Here is a 21,308-nt window from a genome sequence, read left to right as displayed (position 1 = left end):
AACAAAGGCCTCAAAGGATAGGTTGAATCTAATTGGCTCATTCCTGCCTTTATTGGAATAACCATAACTTACAGGAACATGGCACTTATATTTTCACAACAACCAATGGAAATGTGAGTCCACAATTTAGTAAACAGTATGTGCAGCACAAATCATCTTGTTAAGATTTTACTTCTTCCTGTATTTTTAAACCACAACTTTCAAAACAGCAAAGCATATTTCTCATGCAGTGATACCATATTGAGTATTCTGACAAAACTTCAGGGTTTTATATAAGACTGTATATTACTATAATTTTCAGGTGATCATTTCATAGTCCTAGTAGATTTCATCTGTACAGCACAGAAGATTACAGTCAAAAGACCAAGTATAGGTTTACTGAGCCATCTGAGCTTCCATTGCCTGAGCTGTCCATTCTGGTACTGTCTGACTAATCTTCTCCAGAAGGTTGTTAACTTGGAAACATAGTGACTGAATCTGTTTGTCCCACGTTGGCAGAGCTTCACGTGCTGGGAGGGGAAAAAAAATTTTTTTTGCAAAAGCAGACTGATTCTTTCCAATTCTGTTATTTCAACTAAAAGCATTTTTATTGTTGTTCACTTACTCATGTGACAAAAAAAAGTATTGTCTATTTACCAGGTCTACAATATAGTTATTTCTAAATTTAAAAGAGTAAATAATTAGGTATTGCACCACAAAGTGGAAGTGGAGAACTTCCTACTCATCATGTATTTACAAGACTAAACAGGATGAAATTATTTTGCAGTCTGATACAGCTTTTGTATAGAGTCCATCACGCATTCTCTTAAACATTAGAAAAGAGTAAAATATGACTTTGTAAGTAAGACAAGCTGAACTGTTTACAATACAGACTCTGCCATCTGCTGGCAGTAGCAAGTCCGAGCACACTTGCTTGTACAGCAGTAGATCCTCAATTATAAAATACAACTTGCTCGTGTTGCAGAGAACAGCTCAACCAATGTATTTTGAATTGCACCATGAAAAAGGAAAAAACCTTACTTTCAAAATGAACTATTCCATCAATTTGATCGATGAATCCATTCATCCGACCCTCTGTTATCATCTGAGAAGCTATCTTTTCTGCCTGCAAAATAGAAATTAGAGACACAGATCTGAGAATTATATTAAATTTTGTTTCCAGCATATTTATGACACTGCTAAAGAATGCCTGACCTTTACACATCATCCCCGCTAATTTATTGTTTAAGACTATGCACTACTGTCGCCCAACCTCTGGCTCAAAGAGAACAGATGGACTCCCTTCGGCACCAGGCAATGCTACTGCTTAATCCACTTCTTGTTGCTGAGCCAAGTACAGTACTCTCCCCATCCCTCAAAATGGGTTAAATGTTTTGCATTTTGAACATAGTGGCCCTGTGATTGAAAGACTAGGGGCAGTGCAGAGTACTTAAGCACTGAAACTTGAAAAGCTGAACTGTTTAAAGTTATAACCAAGAATACTTGTTAATATCACTGTTTGCCCAATGGAATTCAGGTCTTACATTCAAAAATTATCACATGGGAATCAAATAGGATACCTTGGCTGCAGGGATCTCTAATAGTGCTCCAAGTTCTTCAAAAGTAATATTGTTGTATAGTTTGCTTGCAGATAACAAGTTGTGTTCAATAACAGCTCTGTCCAAGATACTGGACCCTTAGAGACGGGATAAAATGACACTTCATGGTTAGAGTTCTCAATGGACTTTTTCTTGCACTGTGAGTAAGAAAAATAATTTTGGTAAATGTATATGTACAGAGCATTTAACCATATCTGGTTTCCTTCCAGAACTATTACTCCATACAAAAGTAAATGAGCAGTAAGACACTAACAATTTACATATCTGTTCAAAGTAAACAACTTAGAAGAACGGCTTTAGTCTCTCTAGCTCAGTTCTAGGACATCCAAGTGGAGGTAGTCTTGTGGTTAAGGTACTGGACTAGAACTCTGGAGCATGGAATTCATTTTCTGACTGATACAGTTTTCATGTATGACCTTAAAGTGAGTTAATCTGTGCCTCAGTTCTCACTATCTGAGAAATGGGGATACTGCTGCTCTCCTTTCTTCTGCTTTTTGTCTCAATATTTTAACTCTTTAGGGTACAGATGGCCTTTTCCTGTTTTGCAGTACCTAGCACCTGATCTTGCTCTAATAGGCGACAGAATCAGCTATGATCCAGAGAGGGAGAGAGACTGCAACAGTTAAATGAACATCTTAATTAACAAGGATTTTTTTCAGTTCTGGACCAGACAGCATACGCATAGAATGTAGCCAAATAGGAGTTTGGGGTTCAAAAGATGCATACAGCTTATCTGGTAAGAGGAAAGTTTTCTAACTTTTCTGTTTGATTTTTTTTCCAAAGTATTTCTTCCTTGCTGTAGGGCAAGAGGTATCCATAAAGGTAAGGCTTGCCTGGCACATGAAGTATTTCATACTCTTCACTGACTTTGCACTTACCCACTCTAATCTAGAGAACACGCTAATTTGAATGTAAGGCTCAAATGATGTCATTTAGTTTATGTAACATAATTTAGTAAATTCTAGCCTGAACTGTTTTACCAAAAGCTGCACTGACCAGAGAATGGATTTGGGAGGTACGAAGCTGACGGTTTTTAGATCCATATTATCTGGTAGCAGTTAGGAAAACGAACACTGAGATCTATCAAACTCAGAAAACAAGAGATTTGTATAGATCTGTAGAAAATAGATCATACTGTAAAAAAACAAACTGATGGGCACCATTTTACAAATATACTGAAGAACTGGAAAAGCTGAGAGGAGAAGGTCTCAGAAAATGAAGCAAGATTAGAAAAATGAGTTTTATATTCATTAGAAGGGAAGACATTAAAATACAAATGTACTGAGGAGTATAATCTAATGACGTATGGAGAAGCTGGATTCTAGATATCTCTTAAGAGATCAACAGGTTAAAACAGAGATAGGAACTGAATCTAAGATTGAACATAAATACATTTAAGGAGGGTAGAGTTCCAAAGACAGCCACTTGGAGTATATACACATTTCTATGCATATACTAGGCAAATCTATACTGGATAAGTTGTGTGGATATTGAAATACAGCATTACAGTGCTTTAAAGAAGTCTGTACCATCAGCTGTAGTTGCCTTCTGGTGTGGCATGAGCATGGCAGCAAACTCTTGCAGCTGATTCCCTCGGATAATCCTGTCCAGATACATTTTCTCCAAGATCCCGTAGGCTGCAAGCTGCTGACACCTTTCATCCTTGAAAAGAGTGGCTAACATGCGAGAGCGCTGCTGTCCTAGGAGAAATAAGAATCCCACAAAATGATCTCCTTAATAAATTCTGTAAATATCACTTTACTAAAACAGTGCTCATGAGGGAACAATGCTTTGAAACTGTTATGTTCACTCCTATACCGTTTGCAAGGATAGGAGTGCATCACATAGATATTTTCTATAATAGAAAACTGTCAAGGCCTCTAATGTGCCCCTCCTCGTGGTGTCTAGACACCTAGTATTTCATTGGAAACAAAGGATGGGTAGGTCTCCTCATGCAGAATAGATGCCTAGTTTAAATAAAGGCCTTAAGAAATGAGCCAATGGTTCCTTTTTCTAAAAATCCTTCCTGCATTTCCCCCTTAGTTTGTCTCCAGGTATACTTTACGATCAGTGACAGAAAAAATTTCCTTAGATATAACTACTGCAACCTTTTCCAAAGTGTTTTTTTAAACTGCCTAAGCTTTCCCCAATTACTCGTTCTTTTGTGCATCCAGGTTAAGATGACTGTAACTTAGGCATGCAGAGAGAAAGATACTCAAAACTCATAGTTATTGGCCTGCTATCAAACCCTCAATTTCTTACCTGTTTTCATACTTCTAGATTCCTCACTACTACATCTTACAATGATGAGAGCTACACAAAAGGTTATGCTTTATGGGGATCAATTAAAGATTAACAATCCTTTTTTATATGGAATATAAAAGGCCAGAAATACACAAATCTGTGACATTCATTTTACCTGCTGATGCTAGGATAGTACAATGCAAAGCATGCTTCAATGCCTCTAGTCTCTCACTTTCATGGACTATGCTCTTGTAAGAGAGCTCATTGTACCTTTGGGCAGCTTCAATGAACTTCCTTCTGTAATCAAGAACACGAGCGTAGCACACCTAAAGAGAATGTTTCAGTAAGAAAAAAGCTAAGTAGGAAAGTGACCGTACAGCAGAGACACACATTAGCTGCTGTACTACAAAGTGAGAGCATGGCTCCATAAGCATTGCTTAAGTCTGCTGAAAACATCATCATCATCTTGGGAAAGTTCTGCAAGAGCTCAAATAACTATTCTTCTGCAGTTAGAGACTTGATATGCTGGCAATCTGTCCTCCAAAGCCTGTTGTGAGATCTCCACAGAAACTGCAGAATCTTAATCTGAATGTCAAATTCATGAGTGATTACTGAGCATAATAATTTACATAAATTTTCATACAGGATTCCACAGTGCGTTACCAATTTAAACAAATATGGAATTATATATACACACACTAATACCTGCCTCACAGTAGAGGTGCAGCTAATTCGAAAATGAAATTTCTACTGCCACAGGGCAATGCAATATCTCACAAAAGTACAGACAGGAAGTGAAGATTAATATATATCCAATAAAAGATGCAGCAGGGATTTAGACAGAGCCAAGTAATCATCCATCTTGTAATTTGGCCAGGACATCCGAGTAACACTAACTCTTAAGTATCATGTACCTTTAATGGGCCAAAGTGGTCAGGACCCTGGTTTTATATTTCATCCAAAAGACATGGAATACCAGCAGTTAATATGTAAATACAGTCACTTCATTAATTTAAAACTGTCAGATAGTATAAGCTCAAGTGTTAGATTTTGCAAAATCTATTAAATATTTTTATATAAAAACTTCTTTGTGGGCTGGGATAAGTTTACAAAGAAAGAAACATTTCCCTTCAGTGTCTGGATCTCAAACACTGCAGCATTGTGCTAGTGCCTAACTATTAAAAATGAAACTGAATATAAAACAGTAGTACGTAAAATGTAGTACAAATGTTTCATAACCCCAAGTCTCCCTTTTACTACTAACAATGACACTTTGCACTTACAGCATACACACAGAAATTAATTTTTCCTTGGTGTCTCTTCTTCAGAGTTTAGCATTTCTTTGCTTTTTCAGTCTTCCCTCTCCAATTTCTCTTATAATGCTTATACTCACTCTGTAATTTCATAGCTGTGTAGTTCAAGCCTAGTATATTAAAAAATTGTACTTGTAATGTTCTAGAACTATATGCTTTTCTGCACCTATTTGGTACTGTCAGTCTGACCCTAATGCTTTTACCCCATAGAGTAATATTTAGGAGACTAACATTTGCTAGAGGACAAATTGCTCTAGGAGTATATGATTTCTTAAAATAATTCATTTTATTCCTTCTCGTTTGGTTTCAGTGATCATCATAAATTTATTTTTTCCTGGATGTTTATTCAAGTGAGTTATTCTTTGTCCTTTCTGTTATCTTGATTCTTCAAATGTAAGCTAGGAATAACATTTTCAAAACTGCTTATGTAGCCTAGAAGTCTAAAGTGACTTAGACATTTGGGAGCTTAGGCTCACATTGACTTTCAATGAGACAAGTCCATTTTGAAAAATCTTTTTATCAATCTATCCTAAATCTATTTATCAAGCTTACGTAAAGCTACCAAAAAAACCCCAAAAACCCCCACAACAAAAACCCCATACACCCTAATATAATTCAATGTGGTATTCTTTCCCTCGTAGAAGGAAAAACTAAAATAAGTTACACCACCTTATAATGGATCTGTAGCTGTTCATTGGTTGATTCATTCTGAAGCAGCGAAGCTCGGTTAATATAAGCCTCTGCCTGAACTGGGTCATCATCTTCCAGATACAGTCTGGCAATTTTCAGGTAAGTCTCCAATTTATAATCCACATTGTATTGTCTGTGAAGGAGCGGAAAAATATATAATGTAGAAATCCAGTTGTGTGAGCATTTCAATCTTGCAATCACAAGAGACATTAATCTGGGCAAAGCCTACAGTAACTCCTTTGTGTACATGGAGGAGGAAAGGGATGTACAGGGAAAAGGGATAAAGAGTGTTTTGAAGTGAAGCTTTATTAATCACATTTGCTAGAAGGATGCTAATGACTAGGTATTCCATATACGTTAGTGCTTTGAAAGCCAAGGAGTATTTTGATACTGCAGAGATGATTTTGAATTTACCTATACAATTGTCACCATGCGACAATACTGAAGATCCAAGGAAATAAGCAGAGAAAAACCAGACATACTTAACTCTAGGGAAGCATTAAAAAAAAAACACAGAAGGATACTCAGCAGGACAAAATTGTCTCTAACCACAGTATTTACTTTTGTCCTGTTTCCAAAGGAATCCCCACCAACACTTGTGCTGCATTTCTCCAGTCTTCTTCTTTCTCATAAATTGATGCAAGATGCTGCCTTATAGAAGCAACCTGGAAAAAACAAAAGCATACTATAAAAACTGATCCATATTCCATTAACAGTCATACCATCCGCTGCTTCTCATTTATCAATAGTATTTTTCCTGACACATGATACAGTAGCTTCATGATCAGTAGACTCCTTTCACCTAAAAATCTTTATCAAACACAAACCAGAGTTTTAAAAAATGACTAATGGTTTTGATTGCTTCAATCTGGCATTCCCAAGTTGAGACACTAAAAAGGGACCTGATTTTTGGAAAGGACTCGGCATCCACCCTCTGAATAACTGGACTCTTTTACAGGTGCTAAGTTACGCTCTCCAAAGTTGAGGCACCCTAAATCACTGGCCATTTGTGAAGGTCTAGGCCTAAAAAATTAACCTTTACATAACCCCCCCATGAGGTAGGAATGCACTCATATAACTTGTTTCCAATCTTGAGATTTATAATGTGGGATCAAGGCTTCACAGAGGAATTGTGACAATTAATTGACACATTTGCTTGGTGTGATAGGCTTCATCCATGTACAACCATTGTAACATGGGTAGGCATGTTTAGATAAGCCAGGGTTTCCACTTGTGCAGGGAAAGCCCTTGGTGGGCGGGGCCAGTGTGTTTACCTGCCCCGTCCGCAGGTATGGCCGATCGCGGCTCCCACTGGCCACGGATCACTACTCCGGGCCAATGGGAGCTGCTGGAAGTGGCACGGGCCAAGGGAGAAACGGTGAGATAAGCATTGAGATGAAAGCTGATTAAAATAATAAGAAGGAAACAGATGGAAATGTAAAGCAAAGCAAGTGATTGTCTGGTTTTTCCAATTCAAATATTAGATTTTATAATATTTAAATAAAAGCTGCTTTTCTCCACACACACATACTACCACCTAATGCTGCAGGGTATCTAGAAAGAAAAAAATGGGCAGGTTTGACAACACATATTGAACTAAACTCTGTAGCTGACTGATGAGCTGGTATTTCAAGGAAACATTTTCCCTGATAAACTGTTCTCTAAATAAGTTTAGAACTCACTCTTTAATAAATATACATATATAAAAAACCAAATACTGTCTCTTCACATACCCTGCCCAGTGTGTTACTGTTATACAATGCAGCACAATGAGTTCCAGGTTGCATCTCAGTTGTTTCTCTAATAACCAGATTATTACCTTGCTCTAGGAAGCCATTTTTAGTAGTGCAGGAACTAAATACTTAACATCCTGATTATGGGACAAATATGGAATTATTTGCACACCCAAAATCCTCATCAAATTCAGCAGGAGTTCTGGGTACACAAGAATGTAAAATTGGACCATGAGTATCAGTGTCCATTTTTTACTGAAAAACATTAAAACACAATATTTAGGATTAAACACTCTGTTTTGAACTTTAAGACAAATATACTCATCATTAATTTTATTGACTTTAAGACCAGAAGGGATCATTATGATAATTTAATCTGACCTCCTGCATGTTGCAGGACACAGAATCTCAACCACTCAATTCTCTCTTACCTGTTCTTCAAATGAAATTACTCTAGGCTGTATCTTTTCCAAGGTAAAGTGATAGATTTCTTTGGCCGTGCTATCGGGAAGATTTGGGAGATGCGTACAGAAATCTGTCAGCAATTGACGTGAGATCACTAGACTGACATTCTCATTTACCACTAGTTCAAAGACACAATAGAAGGAAGAAATAAGGGAAGAAATATAGGTCAATGCTTTCGATATCACCAATCCATAGTTAATCAGCAGCTTTAATGGTAATTTTGAATATTCCTGTTTTTTAAGTCACTAACAACAATCTTAATTTTAAGAAAACTAGATTCTACTCTCCAAGAAAGCTACACTGTCTGTTTGCTACATAGCTCACAACAGTTCTCAGGTATGACAAAGGCTAACGTATGATGTCTTTCTATGATTTAGAAAGAACTTTCATTCTAAACTCCTATTTTCAGGTGTGTATGTTATAACTAAGGCTGTGAGTTGGTCACGGAAGTCACAGATTCACTGACCTCCATGATTTATGCAGTGGTTGGTGCGCTCTACACAGGGGCAGTTCAGGTAGCCCCTGCGCCAGTCCCACTGTCCACTGCTGGGGCAGGCTCAGGCCACTGCCATCCCCACCCTTCCCCCCAGCATCAGAGTTTGGATGGGGGCACCCCAGAAACAGCAACATCCCCCTTGCTCAGCTCCTAGGCTACGTAGCTCCGCCTCCGCCTAGCAGCTGAGCCAAAACTCTGCTGCTGGGGGACGGGGAGGAGCGGAGCCAGGTAAGGAGCCTAGTGGCCCCGCCAACACCCCTCCACCCCGAAGCAGAAGAGGGGGTCGTGGACTGTGAATTGCCACCCGCGCCTCCCGTCACCAGCACCTGGGCCACCCTCCTCCAGCACCCCCAGGGTCCCCAGGCAGTCCCTTTCCCCACAAGTTTTAGTTACGTGTATTTTTAGTAAAAGCCATGGACAGGTCACGGGCCATGAATTTTTGTTTACTGCCCCTGACCTGTCTGTGACTTTTATTAAAAACACCTGTGACTAAAACAAAGCCTTAGTTATAACAACATCTTGCACAAATTAAGACTTCATGCTAAGTTTTATCATGCCTGTTCTCAGTCTGGACAATTGATGAGGGGAAATTTTAGTAAAATTTGTCAGTTCTAAGATATCCAAATAAAGGTCTTGAGCATTTTTTTCCTGATACTTTTTTTTTTTAAACTAATAATCACTTTAGTCCTCAGCAAAGACCATCTATTTTAGGTTTCTATGTAGTGTCTATGAGTGTATTCAAGAGCAGTACCACTGACAGGTTTGGGGGAGGGGAAAAAAAATCTAGTTTACAAAACAAGGTTACAGTCATTTTAAAGTCTGTTTTCTATTAATGTTTTAACATGTGATGATTGGTGCTCCAAGCAGACTCAGATGCATGACTGAATATGCAGAGAGCATCAAACATTCACATAGCCTAATCTATATTTATCTGAATGTGTAATCCAACATGCATCAAGTCTTCAGTCAACAATGCATAAACAAAACAAGTACTATTCCAGACACACTTACTTGCTTCTACAAAAGCTTTCAAGGCTTCTAGTTGTTCCACCCCTGATAGCTGAATTGCTTTTTCCAATATCTGGCGATATCTGTCCAAAAAGTTCACAATTAATATTTCATTTGTTAATTTTGTTTTTTTATTATTATTATTTATTATTATTATTAATTTGTTTATTTTGATGCCTACCCTTAGTTTAGATTGTTTCTCTTATACTCTCTATTAAAGTTGCTATATTTCTTTAGGTTGGGGTTTTCAAGAAAGCCTAAAGGCTAGGTGCCCAAAGCCTAGTGAGGTTCAGTGCCTGGTTCCTTTGAAAACCCCAGCCCAAATCCTCCAAGATTTGTATTTACATACTGTGAACTATAACGTATGTAGTTGTGTGCAGGTTAGAGCACCTCTCCTTAAGTCTGATAAATAAGCATAATGCCTTAGTATTGTCATAGGGAAGGGGTACCAGAAGAGTACATAAAATGAGATTACATATGTTAAGTCTGTCATGCTCTGGGGCCAGAGGATCAAAAATGCTGGATTCAGGGAGGACAAGAGATACTGGTGGGAGGAGGAAGGATTACAGAATGGAGATTGAAATGACACCACCACAGACCAGGAGAGAAAATTTTGTTTGTTTCAAACATGTATTACAAAGTAAGCATCAAAACATTGTAGGTTTTATCAACAAACAACAACTACTGCAGCTTTGATCTCATGGCTTAAGTGGTCATTATACCCCTAAGTAGAATCATAGCCTTAGTGGTACAGTAATATATAAAGAGATACCATCACTTTAAAGTCCCTTTTCCATGTTAATTTTTTAAGACTACTATTGTTACAAGTATCAGAGGGGTAGCCGTGTTAGTCTGGATCTGTAAAAGCAGCAAAGAGTCCTGTGGCACCTTGTAGACTAATAGACGTATTGGAGCATGAGCTTTCGTGGGTGAATATCCACTTCGTTGGATGCAAGATTGAGGCAATGTTGTCCAGTAGATAGATCTCCTGCTTCCTGGTCCAGTGCCCTGTGTTCTGTTACTTTACCTGTCCTCTAACATTGGGTGAGTCACTTCATCTTTCTATGCCTCTGTTTCTCCTCCTCCTGTTTGTTTTGTCTATTTATATTGTAAGCTCTTTGGGATAGGGCCAGTATCTTACAATGGATTTGTGCAGCATTCTAGTACAAAGGTTTCAACCTTTTTTACATTTGTGGACCCCTACAAATTTTGAATGAAGGCACAGACCCCTTTGGAAATCTTAGTCTGCAGACACCCAAGAGTCCATGAACCATAGGATGAAAACCATCATGGTAGCACAATGGGTCTCCCATTCTGGTTTGGACTGGTGTGCTCTATAGTGATACAAAAAACCCAAACCCATATAATAATAAAGATCTAAAAAGAGATCAGAAGAACCCACATTTTTCAGTTTTGTGCATTTGACAGCAATCCATGCATAGTCAGATTTACTGTTTTTTTGATGATCAGTTAGTTATGTTTCCTCTCTCATGCACTGCTTCAGAGGGAACTCTTCTCTATGTGCTTCCCTGGCTCTGCAAGTGGATAATTAGCAGCAACAATGCTGAAGCTTGAAATTTAAGAGGTATCTGGCAGGCATGTGTAGAATATTTGATGATAGTGTACTGAGGCTTTCCTAAGATACTCTGCTGCACAGAAGCAGCGGTGCAGAAAATACATGATTTTTTAAAAAAGGAATTAAAAAGAAGAGTCAGGACATTATTTAAAGGATGATATATTATTTAAAAGATATTCTTAAATCAAGATTGGATGCCTTTTTGATACATATGCTCTAGTTCAACAGAAAGCTATGAGCGTCATACAGGAATTACTTAGTGAAATTTGATGGCCTATGTTATTCAGGTCAGACTACATGATCATACGGTTCCTTTTGTCTTCAAGAATGGCTGTACTTGGTCAGACCAAAGGTCCATCTAGCCCAGTATCCTGTCTACCGATAGTGGCCAATACCAGGTGCCCCAGAGGGAGTGAACCTAACAGATAATGATCAAGTGATCTCTCTCCTGCCGTCCATCACCACCCTCTGACAAACAGAGGCTAGGGACACCATTTCTTACCCATCCTGGCTAATAGCCCTTAATGGACCTAACCTCTCTTAATTTATCCAGTTCTCTTTTAAACCCTGTTATAGTCCTAGCCTTCACAATCTCCTCAGGCAAGGAGTTCCACAAGTTGACTGTGCTGTGTGAAGAAGACTTTAAAGTCTAAGACTATCAGAAAACTATTTTTAAACACTGAATTTTCTGAAATTAACTAATTTGACAATGTACATCAACACAAACCCATACAGTTGATTATAGTTAGGAAGAACACACCTTATGGGAAATAAATTATGGGAGAGATTTAAACTTATGTGATTTGACATGTCAGCAACCAAAACAGAAGCTGTACTGTGTTTTAGCACTAGTATATTTTTGTATAGTCTCACTATCAGAGTTTTCACTTTGCACTGTCACTCAAGTAACAGCAGTTTAAAATCACATATTTTTACTAAATAAAGTTTCTGCACAGTCCAATCATGTGTTTTCCGGGTCAAATTCAAGTATCAATGACAGATCAGGAGTTCAGTTGTCTGAAACCCCAAACCAGTCTGACATACAGTGCTTCAAATTTTAATATGAGCCCAAAGCTGTAACATTAATAAGATCTTTAACACAGAGCTGAGGTCTTGTTTGCACTGACCCCGGAAGTCTTGGCAGCACCTTTTTTGGCCATTTTACAAAGGGAGTTAAAAGTAGTCCCAAGTTCTCACCTGCCCCTTAATTCTCCTTACAAATTATTGTGATTTAATATTCACGTTTCCATAACTGTAGACCCAGAAGAAGAACATGCAAAGTGACTGAGCAGGGAAAACGGTTTGACAGACTGTGCACAAATTGCAGCCAAAAATGCACAAGATAGCCCAGGGGCTTCTCCAGTTTGTCAGTTACAGATCGTGGGTAAAGGCCGAAGCAAGACACTCATCCTTGTCCTTAAGCACCTGTTTAAACCTCCTTCCCCTCCCACCTCAGCTGTCAGTGCAGCCCCCTCTACTCCATGTCTCTCTCCTGAACCTCAGAGCCCCTCCTGATCCCCTTTCCCCACCTCCTCTACCCCCTGCCTCCTGCTCCCCTCTCCTCAGAGCCCCTCCTGATCCCCTTTCCCCACCTCCTCTACCCCCTGCCTCCTGCTCCCCTCTCCTCAGAGCCCCTCCTGATCCCCTTTCCCCACCTCCTCTACCCCCCGCCTCCCGATCCCCTCTCCTCAGAGCCCCTCCTGATCCCCTTTCCCCACCTCCTCTACCCCCCGCCTCCCGATCCCCTCTCCTCACAGCCCCTTCTGATCCCCTTTCCCCACCTCCTCTACCCCCCGCCTCCCAATCCCCTCTCCTCAGAGCCCCTCCTGATCCCCTTTCCCCACCTCCTCTACCCTCCGCCTCCCTCTCCTCACAGCCCCTCCTGATCCGCTTTCCTCTACCCTCTGCCTCCCTCTCCTCACAGCCCCTCTTGATCCCCTTTCCCCACCTCCTCTACCCCCCGCCTCCCAATCCCCTCTCCTCAGAGCCCCTCCTGATCCCCTTTCCCCTCCTCCTCTACCCTCCGCCTCCCTCTCCTCAGAGCCCCTCCTGATCCCCTTTCCCCACCTCCTCTACCCCCTGCCTCCTGATCCCCTTTCCTCAGAGCCCCTCCTGATCCCCTTTCCCCTCCTCCTCCTCCACCCCCGCCTCCCTCTCCTCACAGCCCCTCCCAATCCCCTCTCCCCACCTCCTCTACCGGCAGCCGCCCTCCCCAGTCCCGACTTCCTCTCCCACAGCCCCAGTGCCTCTCCTGCCCCGCTCAGCCCCAGCCCCGCCCCCCGCGATTTCGCCTCGACCACGGGCCGCCCGGCCGGCCGTCACTCACTTCCCCGCCAGGTCCTTGTGAGAGCCGCTGGAATTCATTAGCTGCGCCAGCTCCTGCCTCACCACGGCCGCCATCTTCCTCCGCCCCGACAGACAAGGAGGAGACGCAGTCCTCCAGCTACCGGCGAGAGGGAACCCACCTCGTCCCTTTGTATCATAGAGGAGCAACGGCTAGAATGGCCCCTGTCCTGGGAAAAGGGTCACATGACCCCTTCCCTTCTCCCGAACGCTGCCTGCTTCCAGCCAGGTGCAGCCTCTCTGGGGGGTGAGGGACGTCAATGGCGGGGCCTGCCGCTGAGGCGGGAGTGGGTTCGCACACTGACTACACCAGAGGAGGCAGCAGAGCCGCTACCTGGGAGGGGACCGTCAGCCCCGTTCTCCCTCTCCGGGTCCACGACTGCTGGTTCTGAGCTGTTATTTCCCCCCCGCCCCAACCCATTTGGCGAGGGGGCCAGTCCGAGACTTGCACTCCCTGGTTCAGACGCTGGGCCTGGAAAAGCAGGGTCTCCTGTCTGATGCACTCATATGGGTCCGGGGGAAGGGGCGAGGGAGTGAGTTGTCTCCTTCCCATGGGGTCGCTCTGCCAGAAAAGGAAGGACGCAGGGCTAGGGACTGATTAATGGAACGTGTATAGTAGCTCTGTTTCCTTCCAAACTGTTTTGCTGGTCAGCTCTATTTCAACGGTGTTAATAACCTGTCTATCATACAAATGTTATCAGAAGATTTGAGACAGTACAGTATTTATTTTCCTTTTCTATTTTTTTGTATAGAGTTTATGATAGATGGAAAAGCAGACAATCATACTTTCCCTATTTTTATGATTACCAGATAACAACTGTGAAAAAACAGGGCAGGGGGTGGGAGGTAATGGGGCCTATATAAGAAAAAGTCCCCAAAAATGGGTCTGTCCCTTTAAAAACAGGACATCTAGTCATTCTACCTATTTTACCAATGTATAATTGAGGTTCAGTGATGTGTATGTCAGAAGAGCTAAGCACCCACCTCTCCACTTATTTTAAGAGAAGTGGAGTGCTGGGTGCTCCATTTACTTAAATGGGTGACAACACTTATGCCGGGGGCTGGTCATGGATAGTTGTTTTCAGGATTGGGCTTCAGCTGGGATCATGAAAATAGATAAGGAAGTTTATTTTTTTTATTCATGCACTAACACTGACGTTTGAGTTGCAAACACTGCAGAGAAATGTTTCAGTGAAGACAAAAACAATATGTCAATTAGGTTAAATCATTTCAGTTAGGATTTCATTAAATTTTAAATGTATACAGTTAGACACTTAAAACTGAGGAAATGTCAAGGTTGCACAATCTTAACCATTTCCCTCTCCAGTACAATAATTAATGACATGGTCATATACAATTTATAAAATAATATATCGTACTTTCCTCTGTAACCTTTAATGTGTATTTTGTGTGGTGTACAGTGAAAGATGCTCCACAGCAGCCATTTCACATTTTCCTCTGTGTGTGTATGTACATATAGTTTCATGGTCTCTTTGTCAGTTAAATGCAGATCAAATGAGCATGAAAAAGTATTGCTCCTGGTTCCAGTCTTCTCAATTAACTCTCCAATTTTCTCACTCGTGCTTTACTGTGGAAATTTCTAGGGTGTGGAGGTGGAAAGCCACTCGTCTCAAAGCTGTGGAGCAAGGTAAATTGTGCTATAGCATATTTAGCAAATCACAATGCAAATGACAGAGAAGTAAACAGAGGCGGTGAGAAAAATGCATCCACTGTGTTATAAGTTATTGAATGTTTAGAGTGGTGAGGAAAATTCCCTTGTTTGCCCACACCCTACAAATACATTAAGTGGAGAGTATCTGTGATACAGAAGCTGGACAGAATAAGTACATTTCCCCTGCAAGAGGGTGTAGGCCCACGAAAAAAATGGCATAGCAATAGGGTACTTCGCACTTGCATAACACCTTTCACCCAAGGAGTATCATCTTACAAAGTGCTTTCAAAGCTGTTGCCCCATTTTATAGGTGCAGAACTACTTTTTTTTTAAACAATGTCTTAAACAACAAGGAGTCTGGTGGCACCTTAAAGACTAACAGATTTATTTGGGCATAACCTTTCATAGGTAAAAAACCCACTTCTTCAGATCCTTGTTGTTTTTGTGGATACAGACTAACACAGCTACGCCCTGATACTTGACTTAAACAGTTCCTCTTCCTAGCTATGGTATCAGCGATGACAGCAGTACAGCAGGGTGGATGGGGTGCGGTTCAGCAGTGCCGCAGCCTGCTACGAGCGGAGGTGACCGGAGAGCTTGCACTACAATGCGTCACCACTGCCAGGCCTCTCCCAGCTGTTCTTCAACCCAGTGAGACCCCGGCTGCACAAGTTGCAGCACCATCCACACGCACAGCCAAGCTCCTCCCTCAGCCTCCCAGCCCGGCCCTGCTCTGCCCCTTGCTCCCTGCTCCCCTTCCACGCTGCGCGGTGGCTAGCCCCGCTTTGGGGTGCAGCGGGACGTGATGTGGTCACGCACCCGGAAGCGCCCTGTGCCGCGGCAGGAAGGAAGCGCCAGGCATGCGGAGGGGAGGAGGAGGAGTTGCGCTCGCGCGCTCGCTGGGTGACGCGAAGTCGGTTGCCAGGGTGTCGCTGCGCATTATTATGGGATGTGGCGGTGGAATGGCGCTGGGCGCGTGATTTTGAACAAACACGGAACCTGTCCCTGGTGCTGCCGCTGCTGAGAGCGGAGCGCGAGCCCAGGGGGGAGGAGGGGGCAGCCGCGGCGCGAGCCCGGGGGAGGGGGGAGCGCGAGCCCGGTGAGTGTGAGCGCGGGGGGCCCCTGCGGGGTGGGGGGAGAAGGGAGGGAGACCAGCCGGAGGGGGAGCCCAGCGTGTCGCCCTTCCTAGCGCCGCCCATGCCCCCTCGGCCGCATCCCCGGGGCCACCCACCCCGCGGGCTGCCGGGCGCCAGCAGGGACAGGCCGGGGGGCTCCCCGCCGCAGCGCCGGGGCCGATCCCCGGACGGCAGCGCAGTGCGGGCAGCCCCCTGTCAGCGGGCGGCCCAGGCCCGGTCAGCGCCACCGCACAGCCCTGCGCCGCCTCCTGGCACCTCAGCGCCTCGGGCCCGGCACCTGCCGGCGGGCAGCGGCTGGTGCAGCCCCCCCGGCCCCAGCCTGGGCTCGATGGGCTGCTTCCTTGCGGGGATCGGGGCGAAGCGACACCGAGAGGCTGGCGGGGTCACCGCTCCCCCGCGGCCCGCCTCTGACCCGGCTGCGTTGGCAGGGGAGGCTGCTGGCCCCCTTCGGCGGGTTGGTGGCCGCTGGGGCTTTTGTGGCGTGTGCCGTGTGTGAGTTTATTTACTCTTTGTCCTTTTGTCTGTGTGAACAAACAGTATCCAGAGACACAGCAGGTTCTGAAAGCGACAAATAAAATCATTTGATGTGTGACTGTTTAATTGTTATGACAAATATCTTGGCATTTTATAGTAACTTGTATAATAACTAATAGCTTTCTTTATGTGGCTCTGTTAACCATAGAAAATGTTAAGGGATGCAGGAGTTCAAAAGACCTGAGATTCACTGTGGCATGGTTTTTTGGAGCAAAGATCAAAAGGAGAGAAAAGCAGGACTAACCGTTTGGGGTTTTATTACATCAATCTCTTCTTAAAGAAAAATAATCAAATCCATAAATGTACATGGGATTTTCACTTCCCCTGGGTATCTCAATGTATAAATAAGGATGTTTATACATGGGGCAGTGTAGAGTAGAAATGAATAATGAATCATTGCAAAAGTTCATTTTAGATATGCATCTCTGAAGTGCACAATGGTATGCTACATCTCAAAATTGCCGGCTCCTTTATTATGCTAGTGTTTTTCTAATTTGAGTATAGTAAAACCAATGGCAACACTATATGGGAAGGTGAATCTATAGACTTGTTTTTTAGATAATGGCTGAAATTAGGTCAAATTTATAAGTGGAAATTAAATAGGTAAATTCAGGGGCCTGCCTGAAACCGGTGTATCTGGCAACACCCTCCTACTGAAGAGGGGAGGAGGTTCTCTGCTCATTCAGTGTTGAAGCCCTGATAATATTCCTTCACCTTTGTATGGTTTGGGGATCCTTTGCAGAGGGGGAATAATGGAGCATTCCTTCTTTGGGGTTGAGTATTCTTCCCCATAGTACCATTATATTTGCCTTAATTTCTGAAGTATTGATAATTTGGCTGTTTAGTTTTCCTTTGAGTTGTAACTTTGTCTAGGAGTTCTGTGCCAGTTTTATAGCTTCTGGCATTCTCCTCCCCATACGCCTAAAAGAAGAAAATATAAACCAGTTGGAATCAGATGCAACAGTACTTGTGTCGCTTCTCATGCTCCATGATTACCATATGTTGGGTTGTGAAGGAAATTTTCCTGACTCAGATTATCAGTGACCTTGTAGGTCTTTCACCTTCTGCTAAAGTATGAGGTACAGGTCACTTGATCCAAATTATCTGGCTATATCTCACTTAATCAGTTCCCTGCCATTGTAGGTGCCTTGAGCAGTGGTGCACCGCAATCCCTCTTATTCTGTGCCTGTGTTACATACATTTAGGCTTTGTCTACACTACAGAATTAAGTCAACCTAAGTTAGGTCAAAATACAGCAACAACAGTAATTACTGTGGTGGTTCCTGTCCAGAGTATGCCCCCTCTGTCAGTGGTGTGCATCGTCACCAGGAGTGCTTCCACTGACAACTTTGTGGGGCATTGCTAGAGCCCTCAACCCCTGGCTGAGAGCTAACAGGCAATGTAAGTAATGTAATGTCTACACAGAAACTGTGTTGCCCTACCTGCATCCATCTAAGCTCTACGCCTCTCACGGAGGTGAAGTTAATAGTTCTGTGTAATGAGTGACATACATTGGCAGTAGCAACGTTCTAGTGTAGACACAAAGTTAGGCTGATGTAAACTGCCTTACGCTGACCTAACTTTACTGCTGACCAATCCTTAGTTTCCTGTACGCTGTAATATTTTGGTCTAATTTGGGTTGTTTGGTTTAGTGCAGGGGTAGGCAACCTATGGCATGGGTGCCGAAGGCAGCACGCGAGCTGATTTTCGGTGGCACTCACACTGCTCTGGTCCCCTGGTCCGGGGAGCTCTGCATTTTAATTTAGTTTTAAATGAAGCTTCTTAAATATTTTAAAAACCTTATTTACTTTACGTACAACAGTAGTTTAGTTGTATATTATAGACTTATAGAGACCATCTAAAAATGTTAAAATGTATTACTGGCACGCAGAACCTTAAATTAGGGTGGATAAATGAAGACTCTGCACACCACTTCCGAAAGGTTGGCAACACCTGGTTTAATGTGTGGGTAGCCTATGATATAAAGGTTAGACTAGGTGATCTGATGGTTCCTTATAGGCTTAAACTCTATGACTTTGAAGGATCTTATATGTTGGTGACTAGTCTGAAATACCTTTAGGGGCAGTCCTAGGATTCTTGGCCTGAGAGTAATTAATTTTTTGTTTTTATTTTCATACTTCTTGTTGTGCTCTAATATTTGCTTTATTACAAGAATATTTTATAGGCATGTTTTTTTCATAAGACTGATATTTCCTGATACATTTTATAAAATGGCCTTGGCGCTGATGTTTTAGAAGTGTTGAATGGAAAAAACAAAACAGGTAGTTGAATGCCATAGTACAGTAGCCTAGTGTCAGAAGGGCCACTTTCTGTTACTTTGTACTTCCTTACAGTTATCTAGAATGTAACTTTTGGGGAGGGGTCTTAATTTAATCTGCTGTGAAGTTTTCAAAATGAAAAAAAAACCCTCAAATATAACCTGCAGTAAAATATTTCCCCTTTCCCTAAGTGTCAAAATATTTGCCTGAGCTCTTCTCTTTTCCTGCCATCTTTGTATTTTTGTCATAAGGTATGAGTGTGTATGTTGGCCAAGGTGACACCAGCTTGGTTCTCTGAGTCACAGGTGCTACAAAAGGTTCAGGTTGAAGCTTGTTGTTTAGGAACTCATGTAGCTGACAGCAGCAAGGCATGCAGCTGTCTCGCGGTCTGCGTGTACAGCGGCTTGTGTTCTTGCTTTTGTGCTAGTTCCAGGGGTAGCATCCGTGTAATAACTTGTATTTCTGAAACTCCTGCCTCTTCCCCTTCCCCCATTTGGTGTCTGTCACTCACTTCCTTGTCACTCGTGAGCAACTCTCCTCCCTTCTCCCTGGGAGGGGCGCGGGGTATTGGGGGGGTTAGAGGGATGGGTGCCCGGCGAACCCCCCCCCCCCCCGCACACGTGCAGGCAAGAGAGCGCCCTGTCCTCGCGCTGGCCCCCGGGCTCTCGCGACCCCTCACGCAGCCCGGCCCGGTGTGTGGCTCGGAGGGCGGGCAGGCGGGCGGGGCTCCCCGGGGTGGGTGGGTCTGGCCGGGCCCGTGGGCGGGGGCTGCGCTTGTCGCCGAGCTGGGATGCGATGGTGATGACGAGGTGAAAATGGCGGATCTTTCGAAATCCAATCCCGGCCCCTGACATACCAGCATCGGCAGCAAAACAGCCCCAGCGGATCCCCCCCTCCTCCGCCTACCGCTGCCAGAGGCCGGCCGCCCCCGGCCCCTCCTGCTCCGGGACCAGCCGCCTTGCAGCCGTGAACCCCTCCCTGCCCCTGCCCCTGCCCCGCCGGAGCTTGGGTTCCTGCTACCGCCCCTGCGGCTGCTGCTGCTTCGCCTGAGCCGTGAGACCCCCCCACGCAGCGGCTCGGGCTTGTGCCCCGGGGTCGGGGCTGGCCTGGCCGGAAAGGTAATAACAGCAGGGGCTCGGGCTGTGCAGAGGAGAGGGAATTGGGAGCTGCTGCTAAGGCCTAACCCACCTTCCAAGGACTTAGCTTCTGCTTGACCTGTGCAGGTGGTGCCAACAAATGACTCAGTGTGTCATCCTCTAGAACTTGCATTGACACAACATGCGGCCTTATGCAGAGAGAAATCTGTCACCTTTTTTGTTTTCCATTTTTATATATATAAAAAAGGATTTTAAAGTATGTGCAGGGATATTATGGCTTTAAAAATAATAAGCGATAGCTTTCTCATGAAGGTAGGGCTACTGATATTCAGCCTGGGTGGGCTGTGATAGAGACTGAAATCCTTTTATAAAGTATGGCTACTCCTGGAGTGCGGTGATCATCAAATAATATTTATGTAGTGCAGTTGATCTTTAAAGCCCTAGGCAAGCCCTAGCAACCTGCATCCTCTTTACCCTTTGACAGGTGTAAAAGGCCAATGAGATAGTATTATTGCACCATCTTGTTGGTATCAGAATTTGTCAAGGTTTGTTTGTTTTTTAAACCAAAGGGTTTTGTTGATGTTTAACTGTTCTGAAAGAATAACCTCATTCATAACTTTAATAGATGTTAATGATACAAAGTAACCTTCAGGGTTATAAACTAGTGTTTAGTCACTACAAGTTTATGCTTACGTTCAACAGAAATTTCTGGCCAACATCAACATATCATCTCTGATAACAGAGACACACAAGGTGAGTGATAATATTTTTTGTCTCTAATATCATGGGACTAGTACAGCTACCAACCCTGCATATGGATAGCATATGGCATTTTTCTGTAAAGGCATTTTTGGTCAAGATCTTATCACATTGCCAAATTTACAGTTAGGGATTGTATTGTAGCATTGTTTCATTTTGCTTATGTAGGTGGTACCTGGCTGGGTTAGAACCACCCTTCCAAGCTATGGCAGAGATCCTGAGGTGCTGAATGCCTATAATTCCTATTGCTTAGAAGTTTGAGGGGCATGCCCCAGACTACAGCCCTAACTGGGTAGTTAAATGCTTGGCGTGTTTTTATAAGAGTACACTTGATAGTTCAGCTAGGCCCTTAGACCTTTTTAATT

At 43.2% G+C, this 21,308-nt stretch overlaps 2 protein-coding genes and 2 long non-coding RNA genes across 8 annotated transcripts in view; 2 read left to right on the top strand and 2 right to left on the bottom strand.

Moving 5' to 3' along the window:
* LOC127047207 (uncharacterized) overlaps positions 1 to 21,308 on the top strand; it is a 117,417-nt gene that overhangs the window by 14,341 nt on the left and 81,768 nt on the right. The gene's annotated exons all lie outside the window — the stretch shown is intronic.
* Positions 23 to 13,986, bottom strand: COPS4 (COP9 signalosome subunit 4). 2 transcript variants are annotated; one of them, XM_050945191.1, is made up of 10 exons: positions 13,450 to 13,986; positions 9,551 to 9,630; positions 8,010 to 8,161; positions 6,407 to 6,510; positions 5,825 to 5,978; positions 4,018 to 4,168; positions 3,128 to 3,298; positions 1,560 to 1,675; positions 1,021 to 1,105; positions 23 to 509 (listed from the first exon to the last, which is right to left on the bottom strand). In XM_050945191.1, exons 1-10 carry the CDS (start codon positions 13,521 to 13,523, stop codon positions 376 to 378), a joined length of 1,221 nt encoding a protein of 406 aa, XP_050801148.1. In that variant the 5' UTR covers positions 13,524 to 13,986; the 3' UTR covers positions 23 to 375. The 2 variants fall into 2 exon arrangements, with proteins under 2 accessions (XP_050801148.1, XP_050801149.1); XM_050945192.1 differs by lacking the exon at positions 9,551 to 9,630 and having other exon boundaries at positions 13,450 to 13,539.
* On the bottom strand, positions 14,588 to 16,038 carry LOC127047212 (uncharacterized). Its single transcript, XR_007773334.1, has 2 exons — positions 15,958 to 16,038; positions 14,588 to 15,102 (listed from the first exon to the last, which is right to left on the bottom strand). It is a non-coding gene; the product is annotated as an uncharacterized LOC127047212 (long non-coding RNA).
* LIN54 (lin-54 DREAM MuvB core complex component) overlaps positions 16,079 to 21,308 on the top strand; it is a 62,475-nt gene continuing 57,245 nt past the window's right edge. For 3 of the 4 annotated variants that reach the window (XM_050945138.1, XM_050945137.1, XM_050945134.1), the window contains exon 1: positions 19,881 to 20,205. The gene's annotated coding sequence lies outside the window, so the exon portion shown is untranslated. Of the gene's footprint in view, positions 16,238 to 19,880; positions 20,206 to 21,308 lie in introns of those variants that run through there. The other variant, XM_050945135.1, reaches the window with a different exon arrangement.

Source organism: Gopherus flavomarginatus, chromosome 3, assembly GCF_025201925.1.
Source record: "Gopherus flavomarginatus isolate rGopFla2 chromosome 3, rGopFla2.mat.asm, whole genome shotgun sequence".
In the NCBI taxonomy this organism is placed as follows: domain Eukaryota; kingdom Metazoa; phylum Chordata; order Testudines; family Testudinidae; genus Gopherus; species Gopherus flavomarginatus.
Note: the sequence above shows the minus strand (reverse complement) of the source record. Positions and strands in the feature narration are given on the sequence as shown.